This window comes from Calidris pugnax, unplaced genomic scaffold (assembly GCF_001431845.1).
Source record: "Calidris pugnax isolate Ruff unplaced genomic scaffold, ASM143184v1 scaffold86, whole genome shotgun sequence".
In the NCBI taxonomy this organism is placed as follows: domain Eukaryota; kingdom Metazoa; phylum Chordata; class Aves; order Charadriiformes; family Scolopacidae; genus Calidris; species Calidris pugnax.
Genome location: NW_015090843.1, coordinates 350,632 through 370,440, shown reverse-complemented (window position 1 = coordinate 370,440; position 19,809 = coordinate 350,632). Strand labels below are relative to the sequence as shown.

The window sequence follows — 19,809 nt, the reverse complement described above, 5'->3', positions numbered from 1 at the left end:
CTCAATGTCTGTTTTGTGGTGAGGGCCCCAAAACTGAACAGAGCCCTCAAGGTGGGGCCTCCCCAGGGCCCAGCACAGGGGACGATCACCTCCCAAGTCCTACTGCCCACGCTGTTCCTGACACAAGCCAGGATGCTGTTGGCCACCTTGGCCACCTGGGCACACTGCTGGCTCCTGTTAGGCCCACAGGCCACCAACACCCCCAGGTCCTTTTCTGCCGGGCAGCTCCAGCCCCTCTGCGGCCTGTGGCCAGATCCATTATCCCGCTTGCAGGCCCATCAGCCTGCTCTGAGCAAATTACTTCAGGGTGTTCCGATAGTAAATCTGTTACACGATACTCAAGAGCTCCAGAACACATTTTTATAGATTGAATAAATGTACAAATAAACCTGCAGCAGGACATCACTCCTGCAGGAGAACAGCTGAACCGTCACATTGGGAAGAGTGAGACAGGGATACGTTAGAGATGTCATTTGATAAACAAACACCTCGAGGAAAGGCAGACAGGACATATAAACCAACCAATAAAAGGTTGGTTTTTCACAGCAGAGTCAGGTATTTACAAGTAATGACAGCCTCTGTCATAGCAACAAGATAAAAACAAGGCTGCCAGGAGCCATCAAAGTGCTGGTACTCTGGTACAGAAAGGCAGGTACAGGGGAAACGTATTTATTGACTCATCCTCTGCAGCTATCTTATTGTCTTCACGGAAAAGCACTGCTTCAAGATTAATCTTCTTGGGAGATTAACAGAAAGACTGGCTGGTTTTACTTCTGCAGTTGCCAGCAAAAAGTTATTCCACTGATGTCCTCCAAACCTCATCTAGTTATGCACATGCACAATTGCAACACATACAAAATAAAATCATACAATTTCTGCATGCACTTACTCTCTATTTTTGTGTTTAAATAGTCTTCTTTGATATTTTTGTATTATTTAGTAATTCAGAAGGGTGTATTTAACACAGTTGTGAGGACTATCTATATCGGAAAGAGAGAAAGAAGCTTTGAGCCAATTCACCAGCACTAATAATCTGTAAAAGCACCCACAAATTCATTTTGAGCAAAGCCACGGCAGCTATTGAAGCTGTAGTTGCACAGGGCTATTTTTGGGGGTGGGGGGATTCAGCACAAACAGTTCTTCCTTCCAGGTGGGATAAATGAGGTGACAAGAGGCTACAAGTGTAACCCTGGCCAAATATCAACCATTTGAACCAACCCCACTGAATTATACTAATCCTTGGTGGAATTGAGTCTAGAAGGACTTAGATCAACCACTCTGCCACCAAATAAATGGGTGAGGTGGGGACCCACACTAAAGAAAAGTGGAAGTTGTCATTGTTCTTAGCTGTTTTTCCAGATCTGGCCTGGCTGATGGAAAATGGGTACCTGCCCTCCTCCTTATTCAGAATAAGACAGTCCAAAGTGTTTTATTTGCAGAACCACCTCCCTGTATTACTACGACTTCCCTTTCCCGATTTATTAAGGCGAGAAACTGTGAGGGCGAAACACATGCACAAACTTTAAACATTCCAAATTTAAAGCAATGGAAAAAACCCCACTACTTGATCTAATAGAAATACTAGATTAACATTATGCCAAAATATGAAAAATGGCCACCGTTAATCTGGTGTGAAAAATCACTTTTCACCATGGCACATAAATCCATAGATGGGAACTTGAGTGAAAAACAAACAAAACAACCAAACAACAGTTTTCAAAATACGTATTTTAGCAGAAGAGACAGGGGGTGTTACTTTTACACTCTAGGCCAGGAATCTATCATTGAATTACAGTCAAAGCAACTTCTTCTGTTTCCATAATCAAATTTCTAAAATAAACGTCTTGTTCAACCCTTCACAACCTACTTATAGCCAGCATAATCCCCTCAAGCATATAAAATATTAAAATTTTCCATCAGTTGTTGAAAATGCAGTGAGTACTGCAGGGAAAGGCAGGCAGGAAGAAAAGGAAGAAAAGACCCCACCAAAATATTGAACCGAAACTCTATAATATTGCATTTCTCAGTGTGGGTCAAGTCATGGACGTACCTCAACAGCAACATTCAACTCCAGAAACAGTATACAGCTAAGGATGAACCCAGTGCAGCAGTCAATGGATGCAAGGGCTGCTCAGTTCCACCCTCAGTCACAGTCACTTAAAAGAGCTGTTTTGGAGAAAGACATTTGCCAGCTTCTCATCTCACCTTTACAGAGAAGCCCTCATAGAATTTACTCAGGTCTTCTACAAATTATTACAGCTCCACTGACTTTTAGGGCATCTACTACTTCACTGAGAAGCACAATTTCCTTTTACTTCCCTCCTCTTCTGGTCCTTTGCCCCACGGTGAATTGTCACCGCTCTCTTGGCGGTCCCTTTCCCTTAACAGGCCATTATGGGCCTTCAGAAGTTCCTACTGACAGTATTTGCTGAGAACATTTCCTAAAAACAGTCTATTCTGAGTTACACCGATTCACACAACCCATTTAAAACTCTTACATACAGCACAAGGCAAATTTCTCATCATTAATTAAAAATAACCATCCTTTAGTAATACAGGCTAAAAACTATCATTGCGAGATCATTTTAATGGTTTATTGTGAGGGTGTTAAGTGATTTGGGTTTGTTTCATTGGCAATGATGCTGATGGGATCTTTGGGTTTGGGTTGTTTGTTTTGTTCTTTTGAATCTTGCAGCAGGACTTAATTTTTTTTATTTTTAACTACGTGGTTCACTAAGCCCTCTCTTCTGTTCCCAGACAGCCTTACTCTCAGCTCCTCATTATTTTTTAAAAGTGATTAAATAGACATTTTTACAGCAAGACTGCCCCTTATCTCGGAATATTAGGCTGATGGTGAAGCCATCAGTCACATCTCTGGGGGAGAAATTATAGCAGGGGGGAATAAAGGGGGTTAAGGACCAGCAGAGAAATTTAAAGCATCGCAAACAAGAAAACAGTTGCCTTGAAAGAGGAATGAAAGACTGTGCACTAACTGCCCATCTCAAAGGGGAAAAGCATGTGTAGGGAGGGAAAAAAAAAGCCCAACAAAACTTCCCCATTGCCCCTAGTTTTTAAGATGACATATTTTGATATTCAAGGAAAGTGAGCACACAAATGGAACCATTATGGCTACTGTCCCGAGGGCCTCAAGCACACAATTTCTTTTATAGCCTTATTCCACTCTGTAATGATGAATTTGCCAGATTGCTATTGAAAATGCATCTTTAAAAGAGGATTTTTAAAAACTAGACAAATAAAGACAAACTTGTATCTCGCCCTCTGCATGAGGCAACATGAGACCATGAGCAAGGACTGAGGATACAGAGCAGAAAAAACACCGTTTGACTATTGCATTAAATTGAATCCTAATAAATTTCTGCTCCTGCTGTTTTCTAAATATACTCGAACCTGTCCTCCAATAATTAAGATCACTTTTTGTAAACTACATGTAGTCTTAACAGAGCAAAAATAAATGTTTATGTCATTTTCAAAAGGTAAGGAAAATTTAGTAAGTGCATTATAAACTCACTTTTGCTTCAGCACTCTGTGATCAATTAGTCCTTCTTCATTTTCAGTTGTGCACAGATATTTTTTCTGCTCCAAAGGACCAGAAGAATTTGACATTTGTCTGTCAATAGCCCTGAAAGAAAAAAAAAAAAAGGAAAGAAAAGGAAAGAAAAAAAGGATTTTCACCATCAAGTTTTGTGCAGCACATAGAAAAGAGTACAGGGATTGCACACTTGAGGTCTAAGATAAATCGTACATGCGGTGACATTGTCTTCTTCCTGCACCCCAGGGTCCTTCCCTCCAAGGATGCAGGACAATTTACCCAAGGGGTTTCATAAATACTTCCACAAGGAGAAGAAGATGTATCTACATGAGCAGTTTAGTTCTGCTCATGAGAGAAATTTGGCTGGAAATCATAATTTACCATGCTTTGGTTTGCACTGTGGAGTCATCTCAGGGTGCACAACCTGGAATCCTTTTGGATGAAGGCAAATGCTACAGAGAATGCTCTACAGATCTACTCCTACCATGCTACCACAGTGCACTAATGTGGGCTTAGTGCTAGAGTCCTTTCCTTCAAAAAAGAGCATTTTGAAACCATGAGAAGCCATTCTCCACTGCCATGATTCTTGGCCTTAGAGGAGAACACCCTGAGGACTCAGGACGTCTCTACTCAGCCAAGATTTCCAGAAAAAATAATAGATCAGAATGGAAGGGAGACATGGGGGGAACCACATCAACCAAACAACAAACCCAAAACCCCAACCAATCCACACCAAAACATGCAACCAAAAAAACCCCACAAATAAACAACCTCATCTCCCTCCCAAAGAAACCCCAAACCAACAAAAAAAAAAAAAAAAAAAAAAAGAAACCTGCTCAACTAAGAGCCAGAAAATGATTCATGAAGACAATCTCTGTGGAATTTATTTTCTAAAAATCTATCCAATTCCACACAGTGTAATTATTAGATGCTTATACCTAGATTGATTGCAGAGCTTCCTTTGAAAGACTGAATTTAAACACACCTGTGAAACAGACACTATCTCTGGCTGAATCATGATTTTACTCCAAGACTTGCAAACATTTAAAAGTAAGCGCTTCAAAAGCTTAATACCACAAACACAGAAAACTTTAGCTGTAGGAGAAGTTTGATGATGCTTCATCCAAAAGAAAACTAGGTCCTAGAACTGGAAACGAAGAGCAGTTTAAATTAATTAATGGTGATGTTCAGGAATGCTGATGCCCTGTTTAAAGCCACAAGGAAATAACCTTATTTTGCATCTCACATGTTGTTAGGGCTAATCAAAGCATAAAACCCAGTTACGACTCACAGCTGAAGAACAGGCAAATGCCAGTTTTAAAATGCTATGAAAAAAAGACAGGGATACCCAGATTGATGCTTTCTGGGCTTTGTACAAACTTACCCACTGATTACTTCTGGGAGCTTTGGAGGAGCTGTTTCACAGCAGCATGGAAGGGATTCTGGCCCCCTCCTTTTCTGCTGGTATTTGTGAATGAGGTCCATCAGCACTGCCTGGTGCCCGATCTTCTTCACCAGCTGCTGCACCATGCGATCGTTAAGAGCCAGAAGAGCTGCCCCACTCACTTCTTCTTCTGCAGATTGAAGGGGATGAAAGCATTACTGTAAAATAACTTTACGGTAACGTTCTCTGTGCCTAAAAACAAGACGATGGAGGACAGGTCAAAGGTATGGATGCTTTCGACTTCTGATGGTCTTCTGCAACTGCTAAAAAGATGATGTTTTAGCCCCTGTCCTTTCCCAAGCAGCACCAGGAGTCCCAGTCCCCCCTTCCCCTGACAAAAAGCCAAGCCTGAAACACCCAGAAGCAGGAAGCTGACGGTTTTAATGCTTTAAATCAGGCCTTGCTGAGACAAAGATCTTACACAGCAGGCTCTTACTTTATTAATGAGGGACAGCAAGCTTTTTAAGAGAGCACACCACAAATAGCCTGCTCCCATAACAGTTCCTCATGCACTCTTTTGTGGAGTGTTTATATACTCAGGCATAAAACATTTACCCACTACAGCTGCGTTATTTCAAAAGATTTATACAATATAAAAAGGGCCCTGTCAAGCCTTTTAGACTGCCAGCCCTGGTTGGAGGTGTATCTATTTACACACAGGCTTAATCTCATCCCCCAGCATTTCTCAGAGGCTTCATAAGAAATCAGCACACTTATTTTGTGATTTACCAGATCTATGTCAGTTCTCACCCTAATAAATTTCTATAAAAGCCTGAGGTTAGCATATATACACATGCCACAAAACAAGGTAGGCAGTGCCAATTAAAGGCATCGAAAAAAAAAAAAACTAGACACAACCCACACAAACAACAAAAATGCTTACCACGAAACTTAGGAACTAGTTCTCCTAAATTTCTCTGTCTCAACCAGCTGCAGACTTGATCAACCGACCAATTTTCCATCTTCAGGTGCTGCAATGTTAAATTTCACTGTGAAATGAAAAGAGAGGATTGTTATTTTTTTTTTTTTTAAGCTGAACTCTAAACTGAACTCCGACATTTGTTAGGGAAAAAAAGGCACTTAGCAAATAATGTTACATTTACATGCTCTGAAGAAAAATAGCACGAAATAATCCAACTAGTGCCTGTTGCAAGTGGCAGTTGCCTTGGATCCCTTTCTTCACCTCCTCTCCCTTCCCTGCTTTCCCTCTGCTCTCAGAGACAGCCTCATTCCTTATAAAACATGACCTGCTCCAGTACCATTAACACCCAGGTTTCCACACAGAGAAGAAAAAAAGGTGTGAAATTCTCCACCACCAGGCTCCTCAGGAAATGGCTGACATTTTACAGAAAGAAAGAGAAAGAAAAAAAAAAAAACAAACCAAAAAACAACACCACAAAAAACACCCCACCATCAGAGAAGAGTCTGTCACATATATGTTTACAGTAAATCAAGCACCTTAACCCTCTCTGCGCCACCAAGCAGGTACCTCAAGCAAATACTTAACCCTCAATTACCAGCAATTTGGAGCAATAAAGCTCCTGGGCAATGGAGGGGAGGGGACTACTCCTCATTATTATTTGCTAGTCCCATCCTTTGGGAGTCCAGGGTTTCCTGGGAAGATCCAGTGGGAGTCCTGGGAAGGAGGAGCACCGGGAGCTGGTACCCAAGGTGTGGATCCCAACCCCTGGATGAATCACTCCAACATGAATCCTGTGCCCCTTCCCCCAAGGATTGGCTCGAATCACACACCAAAATCATCAGCAACCTCCTCAAGAGAAAGAAGATGACTTGTAAAGACAAAGCTTGTCCTGCTCTGCCAACTCCTTGCCAGCAGAAAGCTCTCTCCAAGGGTGATTTCCTCATTGGTGTGTTTTAGTTCTACTACAGAAAGGAGCACCAGGTGCTCCATGACCACGCAATCCACAGCTAACGATGTCGGAGGAGATTATTCAGGCAGATTGGCTCGAATCACACACCAAAATCATCAGCAACCTCCTCAAGAGAAAGAAGATGACTTGTAAAGACAAAGCTTGTCCTGCTCTGCCAACTCCTTGCCAGCAGAAAGCTCTCTCCAAGGGTGATTTCCTCATTGGTGTGTTTTAGTTCTACTACAGAAAGGAGCACCAGGTGCTCCATGACCACGCAATCCACAGCTAACAACATCGGAGGAAATTATTCAGGCAAGTTTTTCAGACGAGAATGTGACTGTCTGGCATCATTGGCTAAACATTTTCTTTCTGAAAATACATTTTCTTTCTGAAAATACATCGGCGCAGGTACCCCGAGCCCACGGCCAACTCCAGGCTAGCCTCAGGATCCACCCACACGAACCTCGTCAGGATCTGCTCCACCACACTACAAAAAAAAATAAAATAAATGCTCACCATCCTTGAATTAAAACATTTCTATTTTCACCCTTCTACACCAGAGACCCCCAAAAGAGATGCACCTCAGCTTAAGCTCTGGTGCCAGGAGACTTCGGCAACTTAAAGGGGTTAAGTTTAAGAGGAATGTCTTTCTGAATTACATGAGTGGATTTAATTTGATATGACAACAGTAGCCATACAACTCCTCCCCCAGGCTAAGCAGCAATAACAGGGTGTGAAAAGTCATTATTTGTTGAGAACTCTGGTGTAAATTAAAAATCACACCTTCCTGTCACACTTCTTACTTCCTTCCAAAGAGTAGGGAAAAAAAAAAAAAAGAAGGCTCAAAAAACTTGAAAGATAACCCCAAATGCAAAGCAGAAAGATACTTGCCTTATCAACCAAGCAGTGTAAAAGTAGAGAGATACATTAAAATGGTGGAAAGGTCACTGTTTCATCCTATAAGAAGGACTGGCATCCAAGAATGGTCCCGATAAAGAAGACGAGCAGATACCAACGTTTCAGAAAGTGTCAAGCAAACTACAGCCATGGACAACAATATTCACATTTAGCCCCGTGTGGCTGACTGCACAGCAAAATGCCCATTTGCACATGCAAAAAAGCAGGCTTTATGTTCCAGGGGGAGGAAGGAATTGCTTTAACAGACCTCTGCGTGGATGTCACTAAGGTTGGAATTAAGGTTAATTTTAGCACATTTTAGTACCAGAGTGGGGAATGTGATGTGTGCACATCTATACATCACAGCTACATGGTGTGTTTTGTACAGGACAGCTCTCAAGTATAGCCATGGGTCTGAGATACCCCAACCTCTAAAAGAGTTACTAGCTGGGCCCAGAAGTGTTTACCCGGCAGCAAAGAAACAAGAACTTCAAAAAAGTTCTTGAATCCTTCTGGCATTTTGATCAGTTGGATGAATCAGCCAGGTAGAGGAGTGAAAGTTACTGGGAAGACGTATAAGGAAACCCTGAAACTGAACAAACTGCCCTCATGGGTAAAGAGGGGTGACTGCATGCAATCAGTTTTGGCCACCTATTGAGAACCTGTCCAGAGAATCATAGAGTTAGGTGACTGCATGCAATCAGTTTTGGCCACCAAGTGAGAACCTGTCCAGAGAATTATAGAATGGTTTGGGTTGGAATGGACCTTAAAGAGCATCCAGTTCCAACCCCCTGCCCTGGGCAGGGACACCTCCCACCAGACCAGGTTGCTCCAAGCCCCATCCAGCCTGGCCTTGAACCCCTCCAGGGATGGGGCAGCCACAGCTTCTCGGGGCAACCTGGGCCAGGGTCTCACCACCCTCACAGCAAAGAATTTCTTCCTAATATCTAGTCTAAATCTCCTCTCTTTCAGTTTAAAAGAATTTCCTCTCATCCTATGGCTCCCTTCCCTGATCAAGAGTCCCTCCCCATCTCTCCTGTAGCCCCTTTAGGTATTGGAAAGTTGTTATAAGGTCTCCCCGGAGCCTTCTCTTCTCCAGGTTGAACAACCCCAACTCTCTCCGCCTGTCTTCATAGGAGCGGTGCTCCAGTCCTCAGAGCATCTTTGTGGTCCTGAGGTCCCTTTTCAGGTGGTCACTGCATAACTGGGAAAACTAGAGCTTGCTACACCTTACGAACAGTTAGGAGGATGCTCACAGCTCATCAGCACTTTGAAAAAGCAAAGCAAGTGACTGCGTTTGACACACAGGAACCAGGTCTGAGCAGCTCAGGCGAGGACACCTCTGGGTTTTGTGTGGCTTGTGTTCAAGTCAGACAGATGTGGGATGGCTGGGGGGCACGGCCGGTCTCTCCTGCACTAGCCCTTCCTTCCTCCCCCAGTGAGCTGGGCAGGACACCCCTGGGCAGGAGGAGTCATGGACCTTCTCAGTAAGAGATGCTGATTTCTTTTGGCAATAACCAAGTCAAAGAGCAGAGCAGTGCACGACGATGCCTTGCACTTCTGGATTTCTCTCCTAGCATGATGGAGGATCGCTGAATTACATGGTCCCTAACTGCTGACAGCACTCCTCCTCCAGTTTATCCATCACAGGGATGCAGAGACGATGATGAATAATTAAATTTCAACACATTTCGCAACGCACATTTTTTGTTTTGCACTATTAATTCATAATGACGGATCCAGTCAGTCATGGATTGTTGTGTTAAGGGATTGTGTTGGCATGTGAAGCCAGGTGAGGTGGGTATGATTGAGCTAGATGGTAAAAACAAACCAGGCTGTCTCATAGGCCTAATTTATACACTAGAAGCTGCAGTTTAACTAATTTGGCATCTGTCAGTGCAACTCTTTATGTATCAAGCGTTCTAAAGGATGAACTAAGTAAAGCAGCTTTAAACCAAAATAGATATCCCCACAGTGTGATTGCATTTTCATTTAGTTCATTGATGTTTAGGGCATACACAGCCCATTTCTTACAGTATTGACACACTGAACAGGTCATTTTAGTCATTTTAGTCTGGAGAAGAGAAGGCTGAGGGACGATCTGATCAACGCCTATAAATACTGAAAGGGTGGGTGTCAGGAGGATGGGGCCAGGCTTTTTTCAGTGGTGCCCAGGGACAGGACAAGAGGTAATGGGCACAAACTTGAACATAAGAAGTTCCATCTAAACATAAGGATGAATTTCTTTCCTGTGAGGGTGGCAGAGCCCTGGAAGAGGTTGCTCAGAAGGGTGGTAGAATCTCCTTCTCTGGAGGTACTCAAACCCTCCTGGACATGTTCCTGTGGGACCTGCTCTGGGTGGACCTGCTCTGGCAGGGGGTTGGACTGGATGATCTCCAGAGGTCCCTTCCAACCCCATAGCATTCTGTGATTCTGTGATTACTGCTCGCTGCCTGGGTGCTACTCTCTTTTTGTCTTATCCAGATGACTAAATCATGTAAACGTCCCTTCCAACCCCATATCATTCTGTGAATTTGTGATTACTGCTCGCTGCTTGGTTACTACTCTTTTTGTCTTATCCAGATGAATAAATTATGTAAATGCTCCACATCTGATACAAGAAAGTTAGTTGAAACCACCAATGGAAAGATAATCAATAATCTCTATCTGCACGATGGAGACAGGGAACTGGAAATTTTGGACATCTATAAACTCCAGTTTTGTTGTGATAGCGTAGCTGTGACACAAGTAAAAGAATTCACAAGCCCACTTCAGAGGACTGTTTCATCCTGTTTTTTGCCCCTTTTTTACCTAGGCTGATTCATGGTGCCTTGAAGAAAACCATACCCTAAACACACTAGGAACTTTTAAATATAACCAATTGTTCTAGTGACAGGTGTGTAAATTTCCCAGTCTAAGGATCTACTGAGATTGTGCCCTTAGACGACCTATCAGTTAACAAGCCCACAGTTAATTGCTGTATATCCATGTTTTTTCAGGACTTCCAAATAGTTTCTGTAAAGAGGAACCTCTCAGTTTGAGAGATTCACTGTGGGTTGCCCCAGAGCCTCTTGGTTAGCACATGGGGTACGTGAAAACTTCTCTTAAACCCTTGCTTCAGGTTAGTCTGAGCTGGGTTTGGGAGTATACCTTATACCTTCAGATTGACAGTCATTGCAGAATGGGGTGGGATAGTCATTTGGAGTGGTGGAGACATCAGATAAGTCAGAAAACTGAGATGACCTCAGTTTATGAGCCTTTTCCAGGAGAGGGACCAGGGGTGAGGATCTCAAGGGAAAGTAAACACCTCACTTCAGGCTGAAAATAGGTAGATGTAGTGCATTCAAACCAGCCACATGATGCTCATGTTATGCTTGTATGCTGAATTAATGAAGTTAAACTTGTTTTCCAAACGAGCTAAAAGAAATCAGCTTTGTGATTCAGTCTCAGGCGGTTACAACAAATATGGGAAAATGTAAGGGTTTGCTGATGTAGCTTTGTTTCACTCATTCTGTGGCTCCTAAACCTACGCGTTTTATAAATAAGTCTTTTCTGACTGTAGGTCTTGTTTGCATTGCAGAGAGTCAGACTGAAGCAATACATCACCAAAAGAGGTGTGAAATTCTTCTGGTTGTGTCTTAAGTAGAGTGCTAATGTCAAAACATCATTTCACTGTTAAAATGCTAATAATTTCAAGCAAATGCGTATCCCAAACAGCATGGCAAGTTATTTGTATTTAGTTATACACGCTGGCCAAATACAGTAAAACATGACTTGGTGTACGTGGTTCAGCAGCCAAGGATAAGCAGTATACCAAAGCCTTTTTTTTCCTCCCAAAAAGTCACATTGGCTGATTTTAACAAAACCAGGAATGACGGCAGCAAACGGCACAGGGTGGGTTCTGTGACAGACTCTGTGTTTCTTCTTTCTCTGACAAATACCAGGAAAGTTCCATTGTGAAATAGTTTCTCTTCCCATAAATACGTAAGAGCATTGTCGTACTGATATTCCCAGTCTTCTCATTTGCAGTCCCAGTTTTCTCATTTGCATTATCCTTGGGATCATACCAAAAGAGAGCACAAACAGCTTCCTCACACACAGCCCATATGTACACGCTCACACAGAGATGTATTATTTGCAGTCCCAGTTTTCTCATTTGCATTATCCTTGGGATCATACCAAAAGAGAGCACAAACAGCTTCCTCACACACAGCCCATATGTACATGCTCACACACAGATGTATTAGTAAGCTTTTATGGATGCAGTAGTTTAAAGGCAGGAATGTGCACCCATGTATTTATGGACACCATAAAATCATAGCCTTTGTGAACAGAATGCAAGAAAACCTATTAAAATTGCTTTGTTTTCCTCTTTGAATGGAAGAGCAGAATAACCATTTCCCCAACCACTCAAATCACAAAATGACAGAATGCTCTGGGATTGGAAGGGACCTCTGGAGATCATCTAGTCCAACCCCCTGCCAGAGCAGGTCCCACAGGAACGTGTCCAGGTGGGTTTGAATGTCTCCAGAGATGGAGACTCCACCACCTCTCTGGGCAGCCTCTGCCAGGGCTCTGCCACCCTCACAGGAAAGAAGTTCCTCCTCATGTTTAGATGGAACTTCCCATGTTCCAGTTTGTGCCTGTTCCCTCTTGTCCTGTCCCTGGGCACCACTGAAGAAAGACTGGCCCCATCCTCCTGACACCCACCCTTTCAGTATTTATAGGCGTTGATCATATCGTCCCTCAGCCTTCTCTTCTCCAGACTAAAAAACCTCAAGTCCTTCAGCTTTTCCTCATCAGAGATGCTCTAGTCCCCTCATCATCTTTGTGGTCCTCTGCTGTACCCTCTCCAGCAGTTCCCTGTCCTCCTTGAACTGGGGAGCCCAGTAGTGGACAGGCACTGGTGGTGCTGCTGAGAAAGAGAAACAAGCCACTGACGCTGAAAGAAGCTGTCTCTGTCCCCTCTTCTGTCCCCCTCATTCTCCTGCCCCCACTTCACCTGGCAGCACAAATGCTCCATGGCCCTACGAGCCAGATTCAGGTCACCAACAGCACTGAAAACTGAGAAGATGGTGCCTTTTTTGTCACATCTTGTCCCTCACCCAACCCATCGTACAGTCATACGAATGCTTGTGCTGATGAAAGGGAGGTGTTGACACAAACATGGCCATGAGCTGCCAGGGGTTTCTGGGGAAGACTCCTTTTTGGTAGCAGTGTTGGCTTAAAATATCTACTGAACTAGTGCCTGATTTAAACAAAGATGTAAACAAACAGTTGTTTTGGAAAGAGCTGCCCTGATGTGAAGCATTACCTCCAGCTGCTTATTGCATTTTTGGGCTGGAAAGCTGTTAAAACCAAGCTGTTTGGGTACTCCTGTATGCCAGTTTATCCATGTGGTAGGTAACCACTGGCACAGGAGGCATCATACCTTAAATCCCCACAGCTGTGTTTTACTATGACTCTGATGGAAAACCCTGGACCTCTTGGAGTGGGTCCAGAGGAGGCCAAAAAGATGATCAGAGGACTGGAGCCCCTCTGCTGTGAGGACAGGCTGAGAGCCTTGTTCAACCTGGAGAAGAGAAGGCTCCGGGGAGACCTTAGAGCCCCTTCCAGTCCCTAAAGGGGCTCCAGGAGAGATGGGGAGGGACTCTTGATCAGGGAGTGGAGCCATAGGATAAGGGGGAATGGTTTTAATCTGAAAGAAGGGAGATTTAGATGAGATTTTAGGAAGACATTCTTTCTTATGAGGGTGGTGAGACCCTGGCCCAGGTTGCCCAGAGAAGCTGTGGCTGCCCATCCATGGAAACATTCAAGGTCAGGTTGGATGGGGCTTTGAGCAACCTGATCTAGTTGAAGATGTCCCTGCTCATTGCAGGGGTTTGGACTAGTTGACCTTTAAAGGTCCCTTGCAACCCAAACTATGATTCTATGATTCTGTGACTGTCATGCCAAGTGAGTCTTTATCATCTTTCTCATCTATAGAGCCACACTGGTCTCCATATTTGCAGCAGTTCTTGCAAATCATGCTGGTAGGAATGGCTGATAAGGGATGAAAGTAGGACTTCCTGCAGGTTAGGGGCTGGCTTGCCTCTGGTGTCCTCCAGATATTTCATCTCATCCATGCCTTATTCCTCCTGGATTCCTGGGCAATGGCTGGCACTGTGGTTTCTCCATTTTTTCTGAGGGTGGTGTTGCTGCTGCTGTTTGTTCAGGCTCAAGTCTTCTCAAAACTGAGTGTTCATCAGATCCAAGTTCAGTGCAGAACAGATTCAGCCTTTAGGCTCAGTGTGAGTCTGTGGGGCTCTGTCTACGTGTTTGCAGCAGAAACGACTGGGGCAGTCAGTTGTGAAGTCCATGCTTTGTCCGTGCATCAGATCCAAGTTCAGTGCAGAACAGATTCAGCCTTTAGGCTCAGTGTGAGTCTGTGGGGCTCTGTCTACGTGTTTGCAGCAGAAACGACTGGGGCAGTCAGTTGTGAAGTCCATGCTTTGTCCGTGTCTCACCACTGCCCGGCAGCTCATGACTCCCCAGACTCAACGGAAGAGAATGCAGTCATGTCTATTCATATGGAGTGAGGGCTTAAATCCTCTCTGTTAGTTTATCCTAACTTGTTGGACCTTCACCTATCTTCACTGATGTGCTAAAGGTGGGCACACAGGTTTCATTTACCATTTTGATGTGGATGCACCAATCTTTAGCAAGAGACATGTCTCACCACTGCCCGGCAGCTCATGACTCCCCAGACTCAACGGAAGAGAATGCAGTCATGTCCATTCATATGGAGTGAGGGCTTAAATCCTCTCTGTTAGTTTATCCTAAGTTGTTGGACCTTCACCTATCTTCACTGATGTGCTAAAGGTGGGCACACAGGTTTCATCACCATTTTGATGTGGATGCACTAATCTTTAGCAAGAGGTGAGGGGAGGAGGGGGAAATCAGCATTACTAGGCAACTTGAATTATTTAAGACTGCTGGTATTTGGAATTTTTCACATTACACTTGCAAATCTTGTATTCCTCATAAGTGCAGACAGATGTTTGGGTTTTTTTTTTCATATCTTCTTGCCTAAGTCGAGTTGGGAGTTCAGGATCTTTAATAACAGCCTCAAAATCTTGAGTCCTCCTCCTGCCACAGCGTGAGGCATTGGGTGCTGTGGTGCTGGAGCTCAGATGTCCTGTCATACCCCACCCCAACCCAGCACCATACAAGGCTGTGTCTAGAGCACAGCAAGGCACAGGACAGTTTCTCTGTGGCTGTAAAAAAGGTGTAGGCATCTCTGCAGAATATGAAGGTGGGTCACTCTTCATTCAGTAGAACCCATGGACACCACGGTTCCACCTCTGAGATCCTGGGTGAGCCTGGGGTGATGGTGAGGAGAGCGTGATTGCACACGCGGCCTCCAAAAGGCTCCTGACAATTATTTCTGTTCTCTTTTTCTTTGTAATTGAAAAATATGACAACCTCAGGGCGAGGACAGGCTGAGAGACTTGTTCAACCTGGAGAAGAGAAGGCTCTGGGGAGACCTTAGAGCCCCTTCCAGTCCCTAAAGGGGCTCCAGGAGAGATGGGGAGGGACTCTTGATCAGGGAGTGGAGCCATAGGACGAGGGGGAATGGTTTTAATCTGAAAGAAGGGAGATTCAGATGAGATTTTAGGAAGAAATTCTTTCTTATGAGGGTGGTGAGACCCTGGCCCAGGTTGCCCAGAGAAGCTGTGGCTGCCCATCCATGGAAACATTCAAGGTCAGGTTGGATGGGGCTTTGAGCAACCTGATCTAGTTGAAGATGTCCCTGCTCATTGCAGGGGTTTGGACTAGTTGACCTTTAAAGGTCCCTTGCAACCCAAACTATGATTCTATGATTCTGTGACTGTCATGCCAAGTGAGTCTTTATCATCTTTCTCATCTATAGAGCCACACTGGTCTCCATATTTGCAGCAGTTCTTGCAAATCATGCTGGTAGGAATGGCTGATAAGGGATGAAAGTAGGACTTCCTGCAGGTTAGGGGCTGGCTTGCCTCTGGGGTCCTCCAGATATTTCATCTCATCCATGCCTTATTCCTGCTGGATTCCTGGGCAATGGCTGGCACTGTGGTTTCTCCATTTTTTCTGAGGGTGGTGTTGCTGCTGCTGTTTGTTCAGGCTCAAGTCTTCTCAAAACTGAGTGTTCATCAGATCCAAGTTCAGTGCAGAACAGATTCAGCCTTTAGGCTCAGTGTGAGTCTGTGGGGCTCTGTCTACGTGTTTGCAGCAGAAACGACTGGGGCAGTCACTTGGGAGGTCCATGCTTTGTCCATGTCTCACCACTGCCCGGCAGCTCATGACTCCCCAGACTCAACGGAAGAGAATGCAGTCATGTCCATTCATATGGAGTGAGGGCTTAAATCCTCTCTGTTAGTTTATCCTAAGTTGTTGGACCTTCACCTATCTTCACTGATGTGCTAAAGGTGGGCACACAGGTTTCATCACCATTTTGATGTGGATGCACTAATCTTTAGCAAGAGGTGAGGGGAGGAGGGGGAAATCAGCATTACTAGGCAACTTGAATTATTTAAGACTGCTGGTATTTGGAATTTTTCACATTACACTTGCAAATCTTGTATTCCTCATAAGTGCAGACAGATGTTTGGGGTTTTTTTTTCATATCTTCTTGCCTAAGTTGAGTTGGGAGTTCAGGATCTTTAATAACAGCCTCAAAATCTTGAGTCCTCCTCCTGCCACAGCGTGAGGCATTGGGTGCTGTGGTGCTGGAGCTCAGATGTCCTGTCATACCCCACCCCAACCCAGCACCATACAAGGCTGTGTCTAGAGCACAGCAAGGCACAGGACAGTTTCTCTGTGGCTGTAAAAAAGGTGTAGGCATCTCTGCAGAATATGAAGGTGGGTCACTCTTCATTCAGTAGAACCCATGGACACCACGGTTCCACCTCTGAGATCCTGGGTGAGCCTGGGGCAATGTTGAGGAGAACATGGTTGCACACGCGGCCTCCAAAAGGCTCCTGACAATTATTTCTGTTCTCTTTGTCATTGAAAAACCTGACAACCTCAGGGTTTCTTTGGCCTTTACATCGCTTTGTTCTACGTTAACTAAGGTTTGTCCATGTTCCAGGGATGTACCTATGTTAAGATTAGAGGGTTGAGTGTGTCTTTACAGCCTTAAAGTTTATGAAGTATGTAAAATCCAGCTATATCTTAAAGGGATAAAAATAATCAATGTTGGCTGTTATTACTTATGTCATTAAAAATGTAATTAAGGCAATCAAAGGGTAGCACTGTGACTGCTAAATGAAGTTTCAAATGCTACATTACAGCAATACTTATACCACACTTATTCCATCATTTTTATAAATGCTTGTAAAGGTACAAGATATATTATCAATTATGTTTTGCAAAGCTGTCTGCAAATCCAGTTTTACTGAGAGGAAATAATTAGCTACATTCCCAGTTTTGACTCTTAGGATCTCTTGACATTAAAGAATTACACCAAACTGCTCCAAAGAGATTAACAGCTTTTCATCAGTATTTCTATAATGCCTGCCCCTGCTTGGGTAGGGAATTATGAAAGCAAGCCACAGCTAATTCTGTGTTAAACTGGGTTAGTTTAAGAACTGTTCACAACCATATCAACCTTCTTTGCTGTACAGACAACAAATTTCAGGAAAGACACCCCTGAAAGTCCCTCCAGCTGCCTGGGATCATGTGCGTGTATAAGTAATATTGTTATAAAATCTCATCTACAGGAGGAGGTTTTGGAAATACTGGGTTATTGTTCCCTATTTGTAAAGACAAAATAAAATAATTGAAGTCAAAGGAAGTTTTGGGGAAGTGAGAGCATGAACTTTGACCCCAGTACATGGGCTGAAATTGCACAAATTAAAAGCTTGTGGCTGGGAAAAACAGGAATAAAGGGAACAACTCCAAATGTTCAAAGACTACAAGAGCAATGCAGAACAAAAATGTTTTTTAAAGTTGCTTTGTAACCAGGAACGTTAAGGGGCTCCTTTGTGCCAAGCATGTCATACAGGTATTGCTGGTTCTGACCAAACAGCGATCAAATTTTATAGAATTTCAGCATAATAAAAGTATCATAAAACACTGTTGGAGCTAACAGCCTTATTCAACATAAGCAGGTGGTAACAAAACCGGGGTTTTATTGCAGTTTTTATTGACAGTGAATTCTTGCTTGCTATTTTCCTCCTATTTTCTGATTACTGTATGGTTGAAGGGCACCCTTACGTCTTTTGAAAGCAACAGCAATAATAAACTGCTGGGTTCCACAGACTTCCAAGAAAGAAAATAAACCATCTTCTTGTACCTGCCTGCTGGATCCTCTCCTGGCAGAAAACCAGACCTTATTTTATAAATACTGTTTCAAATACGACGTGCAATTGCTCTGGTGAAATGTCCCGTGTTACTGCCACTGTCAATTAGCAAAAAAATATTTTGCATTCAGCCCTTGTTGAAGCAGGGGATGAAGCCGTGCTCTGCTGAGCTGGTGTCAGAGCTGCGTTAGAGAAGGGGGGAAAGGACTGGAAGCATCGTGGTAGCTAGTATAGAGTCATGGAATGGTTTGGGTTGGAAAGGACCTTGAAGATCATCCAGTTCCAACCCCCTGCCCTGGGCAGGGACACCTCCCACCAGACCAGGTTGCTCCAAGCCGCGTCCAACCTGGCCTTGAACCCTTCCAGGGATGGGGCAACCACAGCTTCTCTGGGCAACCTGGGCCAGTGCCCTGATAATTATGCTGCTGGCTAAGTAGAGAGATTGATCTAACTTTTAAAATACACATGCTTTATAAACTTACAGAGTAGATCCTTAAGTTATGCTCCTCCGATAAATGGAATATAAGCTGTTTGTTGAAAAAATGGAGATTAGTTGAATAGCTGTGTCAGCAGCTACAGTTAAAGCTATATGTGAACCAATGGTTTTAATTACATTTTATCTAATATACATGGGGGTCACAGGAACTGGTCCAGTAGACTGGCAAAAGAAAATGTTAACTAAACCATCTGTCAACTTGCTAAAGCTTTGATGCAGGACACTTCCCAGTTATCCTTTCGATGACTGACATTTTCCTAATTCCATGCAAAATTATGCATTAACGTTTTTTGCTATAATCTCAGTGGGCTGCTATTATTCGGTGGTGGGTGTTTTTTTTTTTTTTTGTTGTGTTTGTGTTTGGTTTTCGGTTTTTTTTTGTGGTTGGACTCGATGATCTCTGAGGTCCCTTCCAACCACTACGATTCTGTGATTCTGTGATTCTGTGATTTATTTATTTATATGCACACTAAGACATCAACTGCAGACAAAACAATTTGTTACTGGCTCAGACTTCCTAATACACCTGGGCTTTTACAGCTTTGAATTAATAGTTTATCAGAAATTGTGATTCACTTTCAGTCCAAGGATAGCATATTTAATTAACATTTCACAAACCTTTTCCAATAATTCTATAACCGGGAAAAAAAAAATTGCACACATAGAATGTCTTGCCCCAAATATGCCTTATGCTAAAATCAGCTGAGGGATTAAATTTATTTCAAGTAAACAAAGTTTTACGACTTTGTAAAACCCTGATGGCTACTTCAGAAAAAAGACTTGAATCATAGAATCACAGAATATCCTGAGGTGGAAGGGACCCACAAGGATCATCAAGTCCAACTTCTGACTCCACACAGGGAGATGACCTCTGGAGATCATCCAGTCCAACCCCCTGCCAAAGCAGGTCCACCCCGAGCAGGTTGCACAGGAACGTGTCCAGGTGGGTTTTGAATGTCTCCAGAGAAGGAGACTCCACCACCTCCCTGGGCAGCCTCTGCCAGGGCTCTGCCACCCTCACAGGAAAGAAGTTCCTCCTCATGTTTAGATGGAACTTCCTATGTTCAAGTTTGTGCCTGTTCCCTCTTGTCCTGTCACTGGGCACCACTGAAAAAAGTCTGGCCCCATCCTCCTGACACCCACCCTTGAAGTATTTAATTAAGCATTCGTAAGATCGCCCCTCAGTCTTCTCTTCTCCAGATTAAAAAGACCCAAGTCCTTCAGCCTCT

The 19,809-nt window shown here is 43.7% G+C and overlaps 1 protein-coding gene across 1 annotated transcript in view; it reads right to left on the bottom strand.

Annotated features, from left to right (window-relative positions):
• The window catches only part of SAMD3 (sterile alpha motif domain containing 3), a 33,095-nt gene extending 26,893 nt beyond the window's left edge, over window positions 1-6,202 (bottom strand). Inside the window, exons 1-4 of the mRNA XM_014942613.1 lie at window positions 6,098-6,202; window positions 5,878-5,983; window positions 4,935-5,124; window positions 3,530-3,640 (exon numbers count right to left, since the gene is read on the bottom strand). Coding sequence (XP_014798099.1) covers window positions 3,530-3,640; window positions 4,935-5,124; window positions 5,878-5,956 — 380 coding nt within the window. The 5' untranslated portion in view covers window positions 5,957-5,983; window positions 6,098-6,202. The remainder of the gene's footprint in view (window positions 1-3,529; window positions 3,641-4,934; window positions 5,125-5,877; window positions 5,984-6,097) is intronic.
• Between the last annotated feature and the right edge of the window lie 13,607 nt (window positions 6,203-19,809).